The 18,248-nt window shown below is 48.8% G+C and overlaps 1 protein-coding gene across 1 annotated transcript; it reads left to right on the top strand.

Annotated features, from left to right (window-relative positions):
• The first annotated feature begins 1,288 nt into the window (after window positions 1-1,288).
• atp6ap1a (ATPase H+ transporting accessory protein 1a) lies at window positions 1,289-18,042 on the top strand. Its single transcript, XM_059957679.1, has 10 exons — window positions 1,289-1,435; window positions 5,514-5,640; window positions 6,735-6,809; window positions 7,381-7,574; window positions 13,479-13,519; window positions 14,097-14,182; window positions 14,435-14,679; window positions 15,436-15,486; window positions 16,135-16,366; window positions 17,260-18,042. The coding sequence occupies exons 1-10, from the start codon at window positions 1,332-1,334 to the stop codon at window positions 17,467-17,469; spliced, it is 1,365 nt and encodes a 454-aa protein (XP_059813662.1). The 5' UTR covers window positions 1,289-1,331; the 3' UTR covers window positions 17,470-18,042.
• The last annotated feature ends 206 nt before the right edge of the window (window positions 18,043-18,248 follow it).

Here is an 18,248-nt window from a genome sequence, read left to right as displayed (position 1 = left end):
CGACTGAGCCGTCCTCTTCTATAAGGTTGTTGATCACAGATCCCCCTGTGCACCTTCTGGAAGAAGAAGCGTGAGCACATCTCATCTTGCTCCACGGTTCGGACCCCTGATCGGAAGATGATCTTGGAGGATTCGGCGGCGAAGTGCTGGGCTTGCCGGCCCTTCAGTTCTCGTAATTACTCCCTGACATCCACCCCCTTCCACTGCAGAAGGAGGAGTTGCTGTAACTCAGTCTGGAGTTTTCACAGTTCCCTCTGCCCCTGCCTTACATTCTGGATACCCTTGCGGATGAAGAACCTCTTGATGTTCTCCTTGGACTGAGATGTGCCCCGTCTCACCCCTGGGAATCAAAAGCAGGCTTTCAAGGTTCTCCCTTGCGTACTTCCTCTCTGGTTCCTTGATCTTCTCTGGGGTCAGCAGCTTCCACATCCTACTTTCTGGTCCTCCCGCAGGTGAGGCAGAGGTCAGAGAACACCAGCGTGAAGCTGACGGACTCTGAGGGGAAGGGGAAGTCGATCCGGGAGCGGGCTGACGGGTGGTTTGTGGCTGTGCTCCACCTGTGGGGGTGCCAAGCAGCTTGGCTGTCTTTACCGCTTCCACCAGGAATCTGGAGCTACTATCTCCACAGCCTAATAGCTCAGGGCAAGTGGCTGAGGAGGCAGAATAATCCTCTCTCTTTGCCGCGTGTTCAGGTATCTAGCCTTACCCCCATTGTTTTAGACTTAGTGTGTTTAAAAAAGGACTTCTAAAGTTGAAAACATTTCACAAAATGAGATTGTTTAACATTATGAGTTGATGAAAAAGGTAGTAAACAAAGAAAACAATGAACAATGAGAAAGAGTTATGAAGTTGGCATTTCCTTTTTTATGTTTACATAAGTCACGTGCTATCGTGAACTTTCTCTGATTCCTAACGTCAGCACATGGGGCCGAAACTGCTCATCATACTCCAAACGTGGTCTGACCAACAGCCCGTTTGAAACTTTGTGCGCAAAGTCAGAGACGGTTCAGGAACGAACGACCCTCGGGATGAGAGAGCGGAGGAGGCGGGGCCCAGTGGTGACTGACAGGAGAGGGATGAGGAGTCCTACAATCAGAAGAGAAAGCTACCTCTAAAAATGATTGACATCGGAATTGCGCTATCGTTTACGCCCTGCCTTCAGCCAAGGGCGGAACTCGAAATGAGTGGTAGGCATGTTACCCAATGCGTTTCGAGCTTGGAACCTTCTGCCAATGAACGAAGAGAATTGCTACAAGAGGGCGGGGTGTTAGGGAAGTTGCGCAAGCGCATTACACACTGGCTTCGGGAAGGAAGTCAGGTGATAGCGGACGATGATGGCAGCGGGGGTCTGGTTGCTGGGGTTGGCCCTGGGTTCGGCGCTGAGCGGCGGTCGGGGTACCGACCAGGTCCCGCTGTTGGCATGGTCTACGGACGGGTGAGTGGGGAAGGGAAGTGTGGCGGGTGGACCCCACTCCTCCCCGGGATCCCTCACCGCCTCTGTGATCCCGTCCTCATGCAGTTGTCAGGTTTTTCAGCAGGATAGGGGCAGGAAAATGGCAGATGGCATTTACCCGGAACATGTGTGTACTTTGGGAGGTAAAATGTAAGGGGAATTGCAGGACTCCGAGCAGCGCTGGTGTACAGGGAGAGTCTAAGGTGGAAGTCCACATCTCTCTGTGAGTGGCATCTTGGGCTGGTGAGAAATGCAATACAGGGTGCCTGAATGTGAAATTCTTTCTCATCTTTCCAAAGTTCAAAGTAAATTTATTATCAAATTGCATGCATGTCACCATATACCCTGTGATTCGCTTATTTGCGGGCATGCTCAATAGGCTAATGACCATAACATTTGATGGAAGAACGCACCAACTTGGGCATCCAATCAATATGTATAATGACAACAAACCACAAATACAGAAAGAAAAATATAGAAAATAAATAAGCAATCAATATGGAGAATATGAGATTAAGTCCTTGAAAGTGAGTCCATCGGTTGTGGGAACATTTCAGTGAAGTTCAGGAGCCTGATGGTTGAGGGGTAATAACAGTCCCTGAACCTGGTGGTGTGGGTCCTGAGGCTCCTGTACCTCCTTCCTGCTGGGTGTTGGGGTGGGGAGGGAAGCTGATGATGGATGCTACTGTCTTGCAACAGCACCATCTTTGCTTAGGCTGTATTTTAAAAATAACTTACTTTATATATCATTTTTCATACATCAAGGTGCAGGCTCAAAGATAAATCAATATAGTCATAAACATTGAAAGACAAAATTAAAAATCAAATATTTAGATTAGAATAATCAGGTGAGGAATACTAGTCACAGTTACCCCGGACCCATCGCGGGCACCATCTGGGACTTGCCCTTTCTCATGGCTACCATCGGGGAGGAAGTACAGGAGCTGAAGACACACACTCATCAATTCAGGAACAGCTTCTTTTCCTGTGCCAGCAGATTTCTGAATGGACAATGAGCCCTTGTACATTACCTCACTTTTTTTCCCCTGTCCTTTACGCTACTTATTTAATTTGATATACAAAGTACTGTGCAAAATTCTTGGGCTTATATGACTATATAGGGTGCCTGAGACTTTTGCACAGGACTGTAGTAATTTTATGTATTGCACTGTACTGCTGACACAAATGAAAAACAAATTTCATAACATATGTGAGTGATGATAAACCTGATTCTGACATGGGTCCCTATTGTGGACTGGGAAGGGGCAGGAGTCATGGTTAGGAAAAAGGGAAGGGGCAAGAGAGGGAGCGGGAAGCACCACAGAGACATTCTGTAATGATCGATAAACTAATTGATTGGAATCAAATGACCTTGCCTGGTGTCTCAGGGCTGGGTGTGTCTGCAGCCAGGCCACCCTTGTCACCCGTCCCACACCCTTTCTGCAGGGCTCCACCCTCAACATTCCCAACATCCTTTGCTCCCACCAAACTTGCACTCCACTCCACATTGACAAATGCCGTACCGTGTAAAATTCTTAGGCACCTTCATGATAAATGTAATGACAAATGTCACGACATCTGCCGGTGATATTAAACCTGACTCTGAAAGCACGTGGAGACTGTGCAGAAGAGTTCACCAGGATACTGCCTGGATCATGGGGCACGTGTCTGGAGTTTAGGCTCCCATTGTCAGCTAGACTGGGGATCGATCTGAAAATGAAGCCTTGGGTGTACCAGTCTGAGAATCGATGGGTTGAAGTTGTTCTCTCAGCGAACACTGGGTGTCCTGTCTCTTCCATCCTTCCTTCCTTCCTTCCTTCCACTGCCTCCCAAACCCATTCTGTTTAGCAGAGCAAGGCACATCCTTTTCCCACACACCCACGATGGGCCTCGGACCCCAGCGCAAGCTGCTTCTGGCCCTTTCACTTCCAGTGCTTGGCCCCAGACTTGCACAAAATGGCCTGCAGACAATAGACAATAGGTGCAGAAGTAGACCATTCGGCCCTTCGAGCCTGTACCACCATTCTGAGATCATGGCTGATCACCTACTGTCAATACCCGGTTCCTGCCTTGTCCCCATATCCCTTGATTCCTCTATCCATAAGATACCTATCTAGTTCCTTCTTGAAAGCATCCAGAGAATTGGCCTCCACTGCCTTCCGAGGCAGTACATTCCAGACCCCCACAACTCTCTGGGAGAAGAAGTTTTTCCTTAACTCTGTCCTAAATGACCTACCCCTTATTCCCAAACCATGCCCTCTGGTACTGGACTCTCCCAGCATCAGGAACATATTTCCTGCCTCTATCTTGTCCAATCCCTTAATAATCTTGTATGTTGCAGTCAGATCCCCTCTCAATCTCCTTAATTCCAGCGTGTACAAGCCCAGTCTCTCTAACCTCTCTGCGTAAGACAGTCCGGACATCCCAGGAATTAACCTTGTGAATCTACGCTGCACTTCCTCTACAGCCAGGATGTCCTTCCTTAACCCTGGAGACCAAAACTGTACACAATACTCCAGGTGTGGTCTCACCAGGGCTCTGTACAAATGCAAGAGGATTTCCTTGCTCTTGTACTCAATTCCCTTTGCAATAAAGGCCTTCTTCACTGCCTGCTGCACTTGCTCATTCACCTTCAGTGACTGATGAACAAGGACTCCGAGATCTCTTTGTATTACTCCCTTCTCTAACTCTACACCGTTCAGATAATAATCTGCCTTCCTGTTCTTACTCCCAAAGTGGATAACCTCACACTTAATCACATTAAACGTCATCTGCCAAGTATCTGCCCACTCACCCAGCCTATCCAAGTCACCCTGAATTCTAACATCCTCATCACATGTCACACTGCCATCCAGCTTAGTATCATTAGCAAACTTGCTGATGTTATTTTCAGTGCCTTCATCTAAATCGTTGATGTAAATTGTAAACAGCTGTGGTCCCAATACCGAGCCCTGTGGCACCCCACTAGTCACCACCTGCCATTCCGAGAAAAACCCATTCACTGTGACCCTTTGCTTTCTATCTGCCAACTAGTTTTCTAACCATGTCAATATCTTCCTCCCAATGCCATGAGCTCTGATTTTACCCACCAATCTCCTATGTGGGACCTTATCAAATGCCTTCTGAAAATCAAGGTACACTACATCCACTGGATCTCCTTGTCTAACTTCCTGGTTACATCCTCGAAAAACTCCAATAGATTAGTCAAGCATGATTTGCCCTTGGTAAATCCATGCTGGCTCGGCCCAATCCTATTACTGCTATCTAGATATGCCACTATTTCATCCTTAATAATGGACTTTAGCATCTTCCCCACCACCGATGTCAGACTGACAAGTCGATAGTTCTCTGTTTTCTCCCTCCTTTCTTAAAAAGTGGGATAACATTAGCCATTCTCCAATCCTCAGGAACTGATCCTAATCTAAGGAACATTGGAAAATGATTACCAATGCATCCGCAATTTCCAGAGCCACCTCCTTTGGTACCCTAGGATGCAGACCATCTGGACCTGGGGATTTGTCAGCCTTCATTCCCATCAGTCTACTCATCACCGTTTCCTTTCTAATGTCAATCTGTTTCCTCTGTTACCCTATGTCCTTGGCCCATCCATACATCTGGGAGATTGCTTGTGTCTTCCCTAGTGAAGACAGACCTAAAGTACTTATTAAATTCTTCTGCCATTTCTCTGTTTCCCATAACAATTTCACCCAATTCATTCTTCAAGGGCCCAACATTGTTCTTAACTATCTTCATTCTCTTCACATACCTAAAAAAGCTTTTGCTATCCTCCTTTATATTCCTGGCTAGCTTGCATTCGTACCTCATTTTTTATCCCCGTATTGCCTTTTTAGTTAAGTTCTGTTGTTCCTTAAAAATTTCCCAATCATCCGTCCTCCCACTCACCTTAGCTCTGTCATACTTCCTTTTTTAATGCTATGCAATCTCTGACTTCCAGCAGCTTTGACCTCCAGATTTGCCCATTCCCAACCTTCTCTTTGGTTCCGTGTGCTAGGAGTTGGCTGATAAACTTGACACTCTCTCTCTTTCTCCTGCCCCTCAGCTCCCTGTGGCACTCCCAGCCTGCTCCTAATGAAGGCCACATTGTCTCTGAACAGCAGCTGGTGTCATATCTGAGGCAGGCCCTGGGGAGGGGCCCCAAGACTGTCATACTCTTTCTTCAGGAAAAGGTGAGGACGCCGGGTAGTTGGTTTGCGAGTGTCGGTGCCCAGATCCAAAACTTGACTTCCCACTGCCCCCCCACACCCCCTCCCCCTCTGCAGAGACTCAACCAACTCCTCCCTCTCTACCGTCGAAGAAATCTTCAAAAAGTGACACTTAAAAAAAGACGGCGTACGTTGTTAAGGAGCCCATGCCCTCTTCTCAGTGCTGGCATCAGGGAGGTACGGGAGCCTGAGGACACGCACCAATTTGGGAATAGCCTTTACCCTCGGTATTCGATTTCGGAACGGACAACAACCTCGCTATTTTGGCACTCTTTCTGCACTACTTATTGAACTATTTCATATATGTGTTCATTATAATTAACAATATCTTGGATGTTTAGCACTGTACTGCAACCTTAAACAGCATGATATATGTTAATGATAGTAAATCTGATCTGATTCCCTTCCTCCACACTCCACTGCACCCGCAAGAGAGCCGAGGTGTATTGAGGGTCCTCTGTCCTGACCCGCCACCTTGAGCCCTCGGTCACCCCTCACCCACAGAAAGCTTCCCATCTGGATGCATTGCGGCTTCGTAACCACAAAAATCTGCAGAGGGTGGCGGAAGAGCTCAGCACACGGCGGGAGCCAGCCTCCCCTTTGTGAACTCTGTCCATACTCCCGCTGTCTTGCTAAAGCAGTCAGCATTGTCAAAGCCCCCACGCACCCCAGGCATTCCCTCTCCCATCGGACAGAAGATGCAAAAGCATCCCACCAGGCCCGAGGACAGCTTCGAGTGGTTCCCCAGTATGATGAGATGACCTTTGACCTGACACTCAACCTCATTGCCTGACTGCACTGCACTCTGTTAACTTTATCCTGCATTCTGAATGCACAAGCAGAGTGCAAGACGTGACAATAATAGACCAACTCTGCCACGTCGGACGGTGATGTTACCCTGCTCCTCTCTCTGGCTGCTGACAACAGCAGCTGCCCGTCTGTGGGAGTGCTGTCACCATGCACGGCATCCCCGCGTGCTCCCACCACCCTGCCTCTGATGGGACAGAGGTGATCTCCCAGCGATACCACTCTCACCCTTTCTGTGCTTCTCCCTGCAGCTCAGTGTTGACGATTTCACCGTGTATGGAGGGGTCTACGGAAACAAACAGGACAGTGCGTTTCACCGCCTGCAGGTAATCGGCAGTCGCTCACCCCAAACGGGTACGGTACCGGTGGGGACAGGTCTGTCACTGTGTGACACCGGGGTACGGTACCGGTGGGGACGGGTCCGTCACTGTGTGACACCGGGGTACGGTACCGGTGGGGACGGGTCTGTCACTGTGTGACACCGGGGTACGGTACCGGTGGGGACGGGTCTGTCACTGTGTGACACCGGGGTACGGTACCGGTGGGGACGGGTCTGTCACTGTGTGACACCGGGGTACGGTACCAGTGGGGACGGGTCTGTCACTGTGTGACACCGGGGTACGGTACCAGTGGGGACGGGTCTGTCGCTGTGTGACACCGGGGTACGGTACCGGTGGGGACGGGTGTGTCGCTGTGTGACGCCGGGGTACGGTACCAGCGGGGACGAGTCTGTCACTGTGTAATGCCGGGGTACAGTACCAGTGGGGACGGGTCTGTCACTGTGTAACGCTGGGGTATGGTACCGGTGGGGACAGGTCTGTGGCTGTGTAATGCCGGGGTATAGTACCGGTGGGGTACGATATCAATAAACGCTGACTGTTGCTCTTTGGGTTTCAGGGGGCCCTGGAATCGTCACCCTCCTCCCTCGTCCTGCCTTCAGTGGACTGGCATGCCACCAGCTCCCTGCTGCCTCTCCTCCAGGCCACTGTCGGGACTGGTCCGTTGTACGTGGACCCACTAACCATCCGCGATCTCCGGCTCAATGCCAGTGTCCCCTCTTTGCTTGCTGTTCGCCTCCCCTACAGCTCTGGGTGAGTGTGGGGCTTCCCCTAGGGGAGGGTGGACGTGGGATGTTACTGCTCTGTGCTGGGATTCCTCATGGGATGGGTTCGACTCTCAAGTGGTACTGTTCCATATGGCTTTATAAGAGAAACATACCAAAAGCTGGATGCACTCAGCAGGTCAGGCAGCATACATAGAGAATTTTAACCAGTCGATGTTTCAGCACTGGAAAGGAAAGGGGTGGAAGCCAGAATAAGCTGATATCTTGTATTCCTTCCAGCCAGTTTGTACTTCTCTCTCTCCCCCCACCGTTTTCCCCCTCCCTTCCCATCCTGTACAACAACTGTTTATTCCTCTCCGTAGATGCTGCCTGACCTGCTGAATTCCTCCAGCATTTTGTGTGTGTTGTTCTGATTCCAGCATCTGCAGCACCTCCTACGCTCCTTTAAAATATTAAGTTTTTCTGCCCGTCGTCCCTTGTCAGTTATTCAGTCAGTCCAACTCTCATTCTTGCAGCACCCCACCTTACCAGTCAATGGAGGGCATCCCCTCTGCTGATTACCACCATAAGGGAGGGGGTATACAGGAGCCTATAGACTCTCACTCAACAATTTAGGAACATTTAGCTTTCCCTCCATCATCAAATTTCGAAAGTCCATGAACACTACCTCACTTTTGCTCCTGTGCGCTGTTTATTTCCTCTGTCCTACACTATTTGTATTTACTGTTATTCTGCCTCAAAACAACAAATTTCATGATATACCTTTATCCGTGGTAACAAACCTGGCTCTGATTCTGTGAACCTATCTACCTCTGCTCTAAGGGACTTGGCCTCCACAGCCGTCTGTAGCCATGAATGCCACAGATTCCCCTCTCTCCCACCGCTGCCTCTAGATTGTCCCCATGACCACGTGGGTTTCCTCTGGGTGCTCCAGTTCCCTCCCACAATCCAAAAGACATACCAGTTGGTAGGTTAATTGGTCATTGTAAATTGTCCTGTGATTAGGTGAGTGTTCAGTTGGGGGATTACTAGATGGCACTGCTCAAAGGGCCTTCTCTGTCATTTACAAGTAAATAAATAAAGAAATTCCTCCTCATCTCTGTTCTGAAGGGACATCCCTCTATTCTGAGTTAGTCTCTATCCTCTGGTCTTGAGACTCCCCCACTATAGGAAACATCCTCTCCACGTCCACTCTATCTGTGTCCTCTGGTCCTAGACTCCCCCACTACAGGAAACATCCTCTCCACGTCCACGTCTCAGTGCGGCTCGAATAAAATTATACCCCCTAGTATTAGCCATTTCCACTCTGGGAAAAGGACTCTGGCCATCCACTCTATCTATCTATGCCCCTGATTTCTGTAGTAATTACACTTCCGATCCTCCAATCCTCCAGCACCTCATGCATGGCTAAGTTTAGTTGCTTGGTATTTAAGATGAGGTATTAAATTGGATTAGATGTTGGTTTTGTGGGAGAAGCTAGAGAGTGAACAATTACATCATGGAAACAGGGCATCTCGGCCCTTCTAGTCCGTGCCGACGCTTACTTTCCCCTAGTCCCACTCAGCCCATAATCCTCCATTCCTTTCCTGTCCATATACCCATCCAATTTTACTTTAAATAACAATACCGAACCTGCCTCTACCACTTCTACTAGAAGCTCATTCCACACAGCTACCACTGAGTAAAGAAATTCCCCCTTGTGTTACCCTTAAACTTTTGCCCCTGACTCTCAAATCATGTCTTCTTGTTTGAATCTACTCAATGGAAAAAGCCTATCCACGTCAACTCTATCTATTCCCCTCATTATTTTAAATACCTCTATCAAGTCCCCCCTCAACCTCCTACAATCCAAAGAATAAAGACCCAACTTGTTCAGCCTTTCCCTGTAACTTAGGTGCTGAAACCCAGGTAACATTCTGGTAAATCTTCTCTTTACTCTCTCTATTTTGTTGATATCTTTCCTATAATTCGGTGACTGGAACTGTACACAATACTCCAAATTCGGCCTTACCAATGCCTTGTACAATTTTAACATTACATCCCAACTCCTATACTCAATGCTCTGATTTATAAAGGCCAGCATATCAAAAGCTTTCTTCACCACCCTATCCACGTGAGATTCCACCTTCAGGGAACTATGCACCATTATTCCTAGATCACTCTGTTCTACTGCATTCTTCAATACCCTACCATTTACCATGTATGTCCTATTTGGAATATTCCTACCAAAATGTAGCAACTCACACTTATCAGCATTAAACTCCATATGCCATCGTTCAGCCCACTTTTCTAACTGGCCTAAATCTCTCTGCAAGCTTTGAAAACCTACGTCATTATCCACAACACCACCTACCTTAGTATCATCTGCATACTTACTAATCCAATTTACCACCCCATCATATAGATCATTAACGTATATGACAAACAACTTTGGACCCAAATCAGATCCCTGAGGCACACCACTAGTCACTGGCCTCCAACCTGACAAACAGTTATCCACCACTACTCTTTGGCATCTTCCATCTAGCCACTGTTGAATCCATTTTACTACTTCAATATTAATACCTAACGATTGAACCTTCCTCACTAACCTTACTGAAGTCCATATAGACAACATCCACTGCTTTACCCTCGTCAACTTTCCTTGTAACCTCGTCAAAGAATTCAATAGGATTTGTCAAACATGACCTTCCATGCACAAATCCATGCTAACTATTCCTAATCAGATCCTGTCTGTCCAGATAATTATATATACCATCTCTAAGAATACTTTCCATTAATTACCCACCACTGATGTCAAACTGACAGGCCTATAATCGCTAGGTTTACTCTTAGAACCCTTTTTAAACAATGGAACCACATGAGCAATATGCTAATCCTTTGGCACCATCCCCGATTCTAATGACATTTGAAATATTTCTGTCAGAGCCCCTGCTATTTCTACACCAACTTCCCTCAAGGTCCTTAATTTTGTGTAAGGTCCCTTATTTTCCTTAAAAGCATCAGTACTTCCTCCTCTTCAATTGTCATACTTTCCCTTACCTTACACAATTCAATATCCTTCTCCTTAGTGAATATCAAAGAAAAGAAATTGTTCAAAATCTCCCCCATCTCTTTCGGCTCCACACATAGCTGTCCACTCTGATTCTCTAAGGGACCAATTTTATCCCTCACTATCCTTTTGTTATTAATATAACTGTAGAAACCCTTCGGATTTATTTTCATCTTACTTGCCAAAGCAACCTCGTATCTTCTTTAGCTTTTCTAATTTCTTTCTTAAGATTCTTTTTACATTCCTCTAGCACCTCATTTACTCCATGCTGCCTATATTTATTGTAGATCTCCCTCTTTTTCCGAACCAAGTTTCCAATATCCCTTGAAAACCATGGCACTCTCGAACTTTTAACCTTTCCTTTCATCCTAACAGGAACATAAAGATTCCTCAGAATGTCACCTTTAAATGACCTCCATTTCTCTATGACATCCTTCCCAGAAAACAAATTGTCCCAATCCACTCCTTCTAAATCCTTTCGCATCTCCTCAGAGTTAGCCTTTCTCCAATCAAAAATCTCAACCCTGGGTCCAGTCCTATCCTTCTCCATAATTATATTGAAACTAATGGTATTGTGATCACTGGACCCGAAGTGCTCCCCAACGCATATGTCCGTCACCTGACCTATCTTACTCCCTAACAGGAGATCCAACACTGCCCCTTCTCTAGTTGGTACCTCAATGTATTTGCTGCAAAAAAACTATCCTGCACACATTTTACAAACTCCAAATCATCCAGCCCTTTTACAGAATGGGCTTCCCAGTCTACGTGTGGAAAATTAAAATCTCCCACAATCACAACCTTGTACAAATATCTGCTATCTCCTTACATATTTGCTCCTCCAATTCTCGCTCCCCATTAAATGGTCTATAATACACCCCTATAAGTGTTACTACACCTTTCCCATTCCTCAATTCCACCCAAATAGACTCCCTAGATGAGCCCTCTAATCTATCCTGCCAAAGCAACACTGTAATATTTTCTCAGACAAGCAATGCAGCACCTCCTCCTCTTGCCCCTCCAATTCTATCACACCTGAAGCAATGAAATCCAGGAATATTTAGTTGCCAATCACACCCCTCCTGCAATCATGTTTCACTAATATCTACAACATCATATTTCCAGGTATCAATCCATGCTCTAATCTCATCCACCTCTCTTACAATGCTCCTAGCATTAAAATAGATGCATTTAAGAAACTTTCCACCTCTTCCTCTCTGCTTATCCCTAACGATGCGATCAACTTTGTTATTTTTTTCTTCCTTCTCCCCTACACCTTCGGTCTGAGTGCTCCCCTTCTCTATCACCTGCCTATCCTCCCTCACACACTGTCTACCAGCTTTCTCTATTTGTAAACTAATCTCCTCTCCTCTAGTCTCTTCAAATTGATTCCTAATGCCCAACCATTCTAGTTTGAAGTCTCCCCAGTAGCCATAGCAAATCTCCCTGCCAGGATATTGGTCCCCCTAGGATTCAAGAGTAACCTGTCCTTTTTGTACAGGTCACACCTGCCCCAAAAGAGGTCCCAATGATCCAGAAACTTGAATCCCTGCCCCCTGCTCCAATCCCTCAGCCACACATTTATCCTCCACCTCAGTCCATTCCTACTCTCACTGTCGCGTGGCACAGCAGTAATCTCAAGATTACTACCTTTGTGGTCATTCTTCTCAACTGCCTTCCCTATATTCTCCTTTCAAGACCTCTTCACTTTTCCTACCTATGTCATTGGTACCTATATGTACCACGACCTCTAGCTCTTCACCCTCCCACTTCAGGATATCTTGGACGTGATCAAAACATCCCGAACCCTGGCACCAGGGAGGCAAACTACCATCCGGGTCTCCTGATCGCGTCCACAGAATTGCCTATCTGACCCCCTAACTATTGAGTCCCCTATTACTATTGTCTTCCTCTTACTTTCCCTACTCTTCCGAGCTATAGGGCCGAACTCTGTGCCAGAGGCACGGCCACTGTTGCTTCCCCCAGGAAGGCTGTCTCTCCTCCCCCCCCCCCCCCCAATAATACTCAAAGGGGTATAGCCACTGGGGTACTCTCTAGTACCTGACTCTTCTCTTTCCCCCTCCTAACCGTGACCCACCTGTCTGCCTCCCATGGTCCCGATGTGACCACCTGCCTGTAACTCCTCACTCTCCCTGACCAGACGAAGGTCATCGGTCCCTGAGGAGCTACAGCTCAGCACACCTGCGCAGATGTGGACTTCCAGGAGGCTGGGAGACTCCAGGACCTCCCACATCCGAGAACAACAAGCTGCCCTCACACTCATAATTCCCCCTTTCCTCAAATAACAGGAAAAACTGAAACCTAAACCAACCTTGCATCGCCCGCATCCGCCTAAGCCCGAGGAGCCCAAATGCAGATTTAGTGCAGACAAGTGTGAGTTGTTACACTTTGGGAGTCTTACACAGAGCCAGAGAACAAAGGATCCAAGAATACAGATCCATAATTTCTTGAAATTAGCGTCACAGGTAGATAGGTTCATAAAGAAAGCCTTTGGCGCATTGGCCTTCATTATCAAAGTACTGATCACAGGAGTTGGGATGTTATGTTGAAATTGTGTCAGACGTTGGTGAGGTCTAGTTTGCAGTTTTGGTTACTTAAGTACAGGACAGATGTAAACAGAACTGAAAGGGTGCAGGGAAGATTTACAAGGATGTGGCCAGGACTTTGAGGACCTGCGCTGTGGGGAAGAATGAATAGGTTAGGAGTTTATTTTGTAGTACATAGGATTTTGAGGAGAGATTTGATAGAGGTGTGCAAAATAACTGCAAGCCCTTGGGCTGCTGTGGCGATTTGGGTTGAACCTGAGGGTGTGTCTGTACCCCACCTGCTTATTGTCCACTTTGTTTTCATCCTCCTCAGCTCCATTTTGATACGTCCAAAGGAGGCCCTCGCTGCCAACGGTACGTTTGTTTCCTTGTGTTTCTCCCCCTCCCTCACACCTTCTTCTGGCTTCTGCCCCCTTCTTTTCTAGTCCCGATGAAGAGTGTCGGCCTGAAATGTCGACTGTTTATTCCCCTCCATAGATGCAGCCTGACCTGATGGGGTCCTCCGACATTTTGTGTGTGTGTATGTGTGTGTCTCTGGATTTCCAGCATCTGCAGAATTTCTTGTGTTTGATTTTTGTCCTTTTCCCCACTCCCTTGTGTGTGCTTTCTCAGGGTGGGGGGGGGGAGGGTAGCACTGCCCCGGATTTGATCTAACCGTGTGGAGTTCGCACGCTCTCTGTGACACACATGACCTTCTCTCCGCACACCCAACAACATGCGGGTTAATTGTCCATCTAGTGTGTTGACTGAGTGAGGGATCGGAATGGGATACTGTATGTGGTGGGTTGGCATGTACTGGATGGGCCAAAGGGCCAGTTTCTGTGCTGGACTGTTCAAGGATGGAATCTCGTCATGTCAGTCTCTCTCTCTGTGCTGTCTCCCCTCTCTCCCCCTGCCCCTGAGTGACACTGCCATTTGCTGTACCCCACAGATGACATTGTGGGGAAGGTGCTGGACGTCCTGAAGGAGGATGGGGTCCCATTCACTGCCATCCTCACTGCCTCCAGGCCCTCCCGGGTAAGTTGTTGTAGGGGAGAGGTGGGGTGGAGGGGAGATGCAGATAAGGGATAAGGAGTGTGTGGTAAGATGTTTTCATGGGGAGGAATGTGAGAGGGGAAGTGGGAGTGTGGTCAGAGGGTTGGTGAGGGGGGGGAGTACAGTCTGGGGGTGGGGATGTGGGAGGGGGAGTCGAGCGGATGACTCGGAGTGTTGGATGGGGTTTGGGTGCCCTGGGTTCTCACACCATTCCCCTGTCCCCTATATCTGCAGGTGGTCCAGGCTGTTCCACCTGCCCCCCCAGCCCCTGGCCGCCACCTGCTGGGGCTGAAGGAAGAGGGTGAGTGGGCTTACCCGCCGCTAGCCTTCAACCAGAGCGGCGCCCCCTGCATCCTGCTGTGGGCGTCTCAGCTGTGGCTGACCCGGGGCAAGGAGCAGGTCGACCTCACCAACCGCACATTCGGGAGCACCGCCACGGTGTCGCTACACCGCTCTGCCTGCGCCAACCACAGCGCCGAGTGAGTGGCCTGGTGAAGGGGAGGAGGAGGAGGAGAAACCGAGTCGGTGTGGGAAGCTGCGAGTAGGAGGGAGGGAGGGGCCAACGTGTCGGTGTCTGTCTGCCGCACCGCCTGAGCCAGCTGCTGACTGAGAGGCCATGTGAGCAAAGGGAGGAGGAAGGGCAAGGCTGAGGCTGTACAGACGGGGAGGGAGGAGAGGAGGAATGAAAGGGGTGGAGGGAAGGGAAGAGGGTTTGGGACTAATGCCTCCATGTCCATCCGTCGGTTCACGAGCGCCGAGAGGTGGGGAGGAGGGATGCCGCAAAGGAAAGTGTGATGGGGGAATGTTCTACGGCTGAGTGTGTGTCAATAGGGGAGGGGTATGATGGATTGGAGCAGGGGAGAGACCATTTTGGAGGGTGGGAGAGATGGAGAGTCGGGTGGGGAGTGGATGGGACAGAGGTGGGATAGTGTGGGGCGAGGAAGGGGTCAGTCCATTTTTGAGGTGAGGTTGTGTGTGTGTACCCTGCCCACTTCCTTAGCTGCTCCTCACTGGTATCCATGGGATCCTACTGTGCATGGGTGGGGTGCTGGGGCTTCGGGTTAAGGATTGGGGAGGAGGCAGTACTCAGTCTCTGACGATGCCGCAAGCCTCGGAATGGACTGCTGCCCCAGCCACTGTCTGGTGGCTCTAGGCAGAGGGTCGATTGACTCCCTGGTGCTGAGTGGGGATGGTCACTAACGCTCTGTTCCTGTTCCCCACCTCCGACTCCGCAGACTTGTCCTCGAGTACAGCAACGTGGAGAAGCTCGGGACGGTGAAGATCACGTAAGTACCAAGATTATGTCTTCGGGGTCTGTCCCAGACAGCGATTCCACTTCCTGCCCCTCCCCGACCCCGAACACCCCAATGTCACCTCACTCACATGTCCTGCTTGTGGGCCCCGTTCTCTTCGTCTCAGTCCATCTCCCTCCCTCCCTCCCTCTGCACCGTTCCCCGGGTTTCCCTCTCCTTCCCTATCTCTTCTCCCACCCAACTCCCCCAGTCCCCCTCTCTCCTGCCTCCTCCCTCTCTCACTCTCCTCCCACCCCCTCTTTCACATACTTTCCCATCTTGGGGAGAGCCCTGCCCCCTTTCCTTACTCAGCCTACACTATCATGGGGACGAGCTTCCTCCTCATCGAGGACATTTTCGCAGAGGTCCCTCAAGAAGGTGACATCCGTCATTAAGGACCCTCTCATTATTGCCATCGAAGAGGTACAGGAACCTGAAGGCACACCCTCAAATTTTCAACTACAGCTTATTCCCTCCACCATCATATTTCTAAAAGATCCATGAACTGCATCCTCATTCCCCTTTTGCTCCATGTATTTATTTTAATTTATTGTAATTATTAAGTCTCGCTGTCACAAAGTGTTTCAGGACTATTGTGAGTGATGATGAGCCACAATATTATTCTGCTCTGACTCCCTGCAGCTTTAAAATGAGCAACCAGTCATACAGAGTGTCAGCCAAGCCCTGGTTTACCTTGGACCAGGTGGAGGTCTCCTCGGACAAGGACGCCATCACATTCAATGTCACTGATGTCTATGCTCCAGCTGCCTACTCCTACCGCTGCGGCTACGTCTCCAACGATCCGGCCTCCGGCTCTGTCCTCCACTCCAGCTCCACCTCCCAGACTTGGAGGCTCCAGATCTACGATTTCCAGGTACAGGCGGAGGATGCTTGTTCTGTGAGTGATGGACTTGCATACAAACCTCCCCCCGATCCCGCTTAAAGATCCCAGCTACTCCTGATCCCACTCCCCAGTTCCTTGGGATTACATCCCAGTGTGTAACCCACTCCCAGGTTATTCTATATGTAAACCCCCGAACCTCTGGATTAGATCCCAGCCTGTAACCCACTCTCGGGGATCTGTTATTCTACATATAAATCCCCAGAACCACTGGGTTAGATCCCAGCCTGTAACCCACTCTCGGGGATCTGTTATTCTCCATATAAATCCCCAGAACCACTGGATTAGATCCCAGCCTGTAACCCACTCTTGGGGATCTGTTATTCTACATATAAACCCCACAAACCTCTTGATCTGATCCCAGCCTGTAACCCACACTTGGGGATCTGTTATTCTACATATAAACCCCACAAACCTCTTGATCAGATCCCAGCCTGTAACCCAAACTTGGGGATCTGTTATTCTACATATAAATCCCCAGAACCACTGGATTAGATCCCAGCCTGTAACCCACTCTCGGGGATCTGTTATTCTACATATAAATCCCCAGAACCACTGGATTAGATCCCAGCCTGTAACCCACTCTTGGGGATCTGTTATTCTACATATAAACCCCACAAACCTCTTGATCTGATCCCAGCCTGTAACCCACACTTGGGGATCTGTTATTCCATATATATAAACCCCTTAATCACTAGATTGGATCCCAGCATGTAACCATTTCCTGAGGATCTGTTATTCTATATATAAACCCCTGAACCCCTGGATTAGATTGCAGCCAGGAGAATGGGATAGATAGATAGTTGCACTCTCGGACATTGTGTGCATTTGCTGTGCTGCTGACCCATATCTCGCGCTCCTTGCAGATCCAGGCATTCGGGGTGAGGGGCCTGCGATTCTCCTACGCCAGTGACTGCTCTGGTTTCTTCACGCCAGCCGTCTGGATGGGTCTCCTCACAAGCCTTCTGATGGTTTCTATCTTGACATATGGCCTGCACATGGTGACCAGCCTCAAGACCATGGACCGTTTCGATGACCCTAAGGGCCCCTCCATCTCTGTGCCCCAGACTGAGTGACCACCCCTTTCCCCCAAGCAACAAATCCCTCTGCCCCTTGGTGCCCATCCTTTAGCCCTTCACCTTCCATTGAAACTTCCCACATGATCTGGAGCAAGGACTGATCTGGGAAACATTACCCAAGTGTCTCCTCTGTCTTCCCCCGCCTGATGTCTGCTCTGCTTCCCATTCGCTTGGGCTAGGACGCGGAGCTGGCAGAACATGGGGACGTCAGAGTCGAGTTGGTGACAATTCTCTCTCCCGATTCAACTCCTCCACTGTCTCACGACATCCTGATGTTAAGTGATTTCCCCCTGGACGTGCACTGGATCTTGATCCTATTTAACTGTGGTATTATTTAATGATGTATATAACTATTTTGGTAAAACATGAGTGTTTCGATCAGCCCCCAACTTTGCCATTGTTTCTGCAAAGGGAGTGTGTCTGGACAAAATCCACACCAACTCCCTTGCCACCTGTTACACATTGAATGTCTGTCTGATCGACCAAGGTTCTGTGGCTGATATGTGCTTAAGTGTGACTTTACGCTGCTTCTGAAACTTAGTGTGAATCAATAAAAGTGAATGAACCATTCTGCTGGGTCAGCGGGAAACTGGAGCTAAACGGTGAAGCTTATGGTCACACAGTCTAGGGATCTGACACAAAGTGAAGTCCCTCCACACTGTCCCATCATGCAGTCTTGGGGTCTGATACGGAGTAAAGCTCCATCCTGACATTCAGCACAAGGGTCTGCTGGATGAGGCTGTATCTGTCATCTGTTTCCCAGGCTGAAATCCCCA

The sequence above is a fragment of the Hypanus sabinus genome, assembly GCF_030144855.1.
Source record: "Hypanus sabinus isolate sHypSab1 chromosome 24 unlocalized genomic scaffold, sHypSab1.hap1 SUPER_24_unloc_8, whole genome shotgun sequence".
Taxonomy (NCBI): Eukaryota; Metazoa; Chordata; class Chondrichthyes; order Myliobatiformes; family Dasyatidae; genus Hypanus; species Hypanus sabinus.
This window is presented reverse-complemented; position numbering and strand designations above follow the sequence as displayed.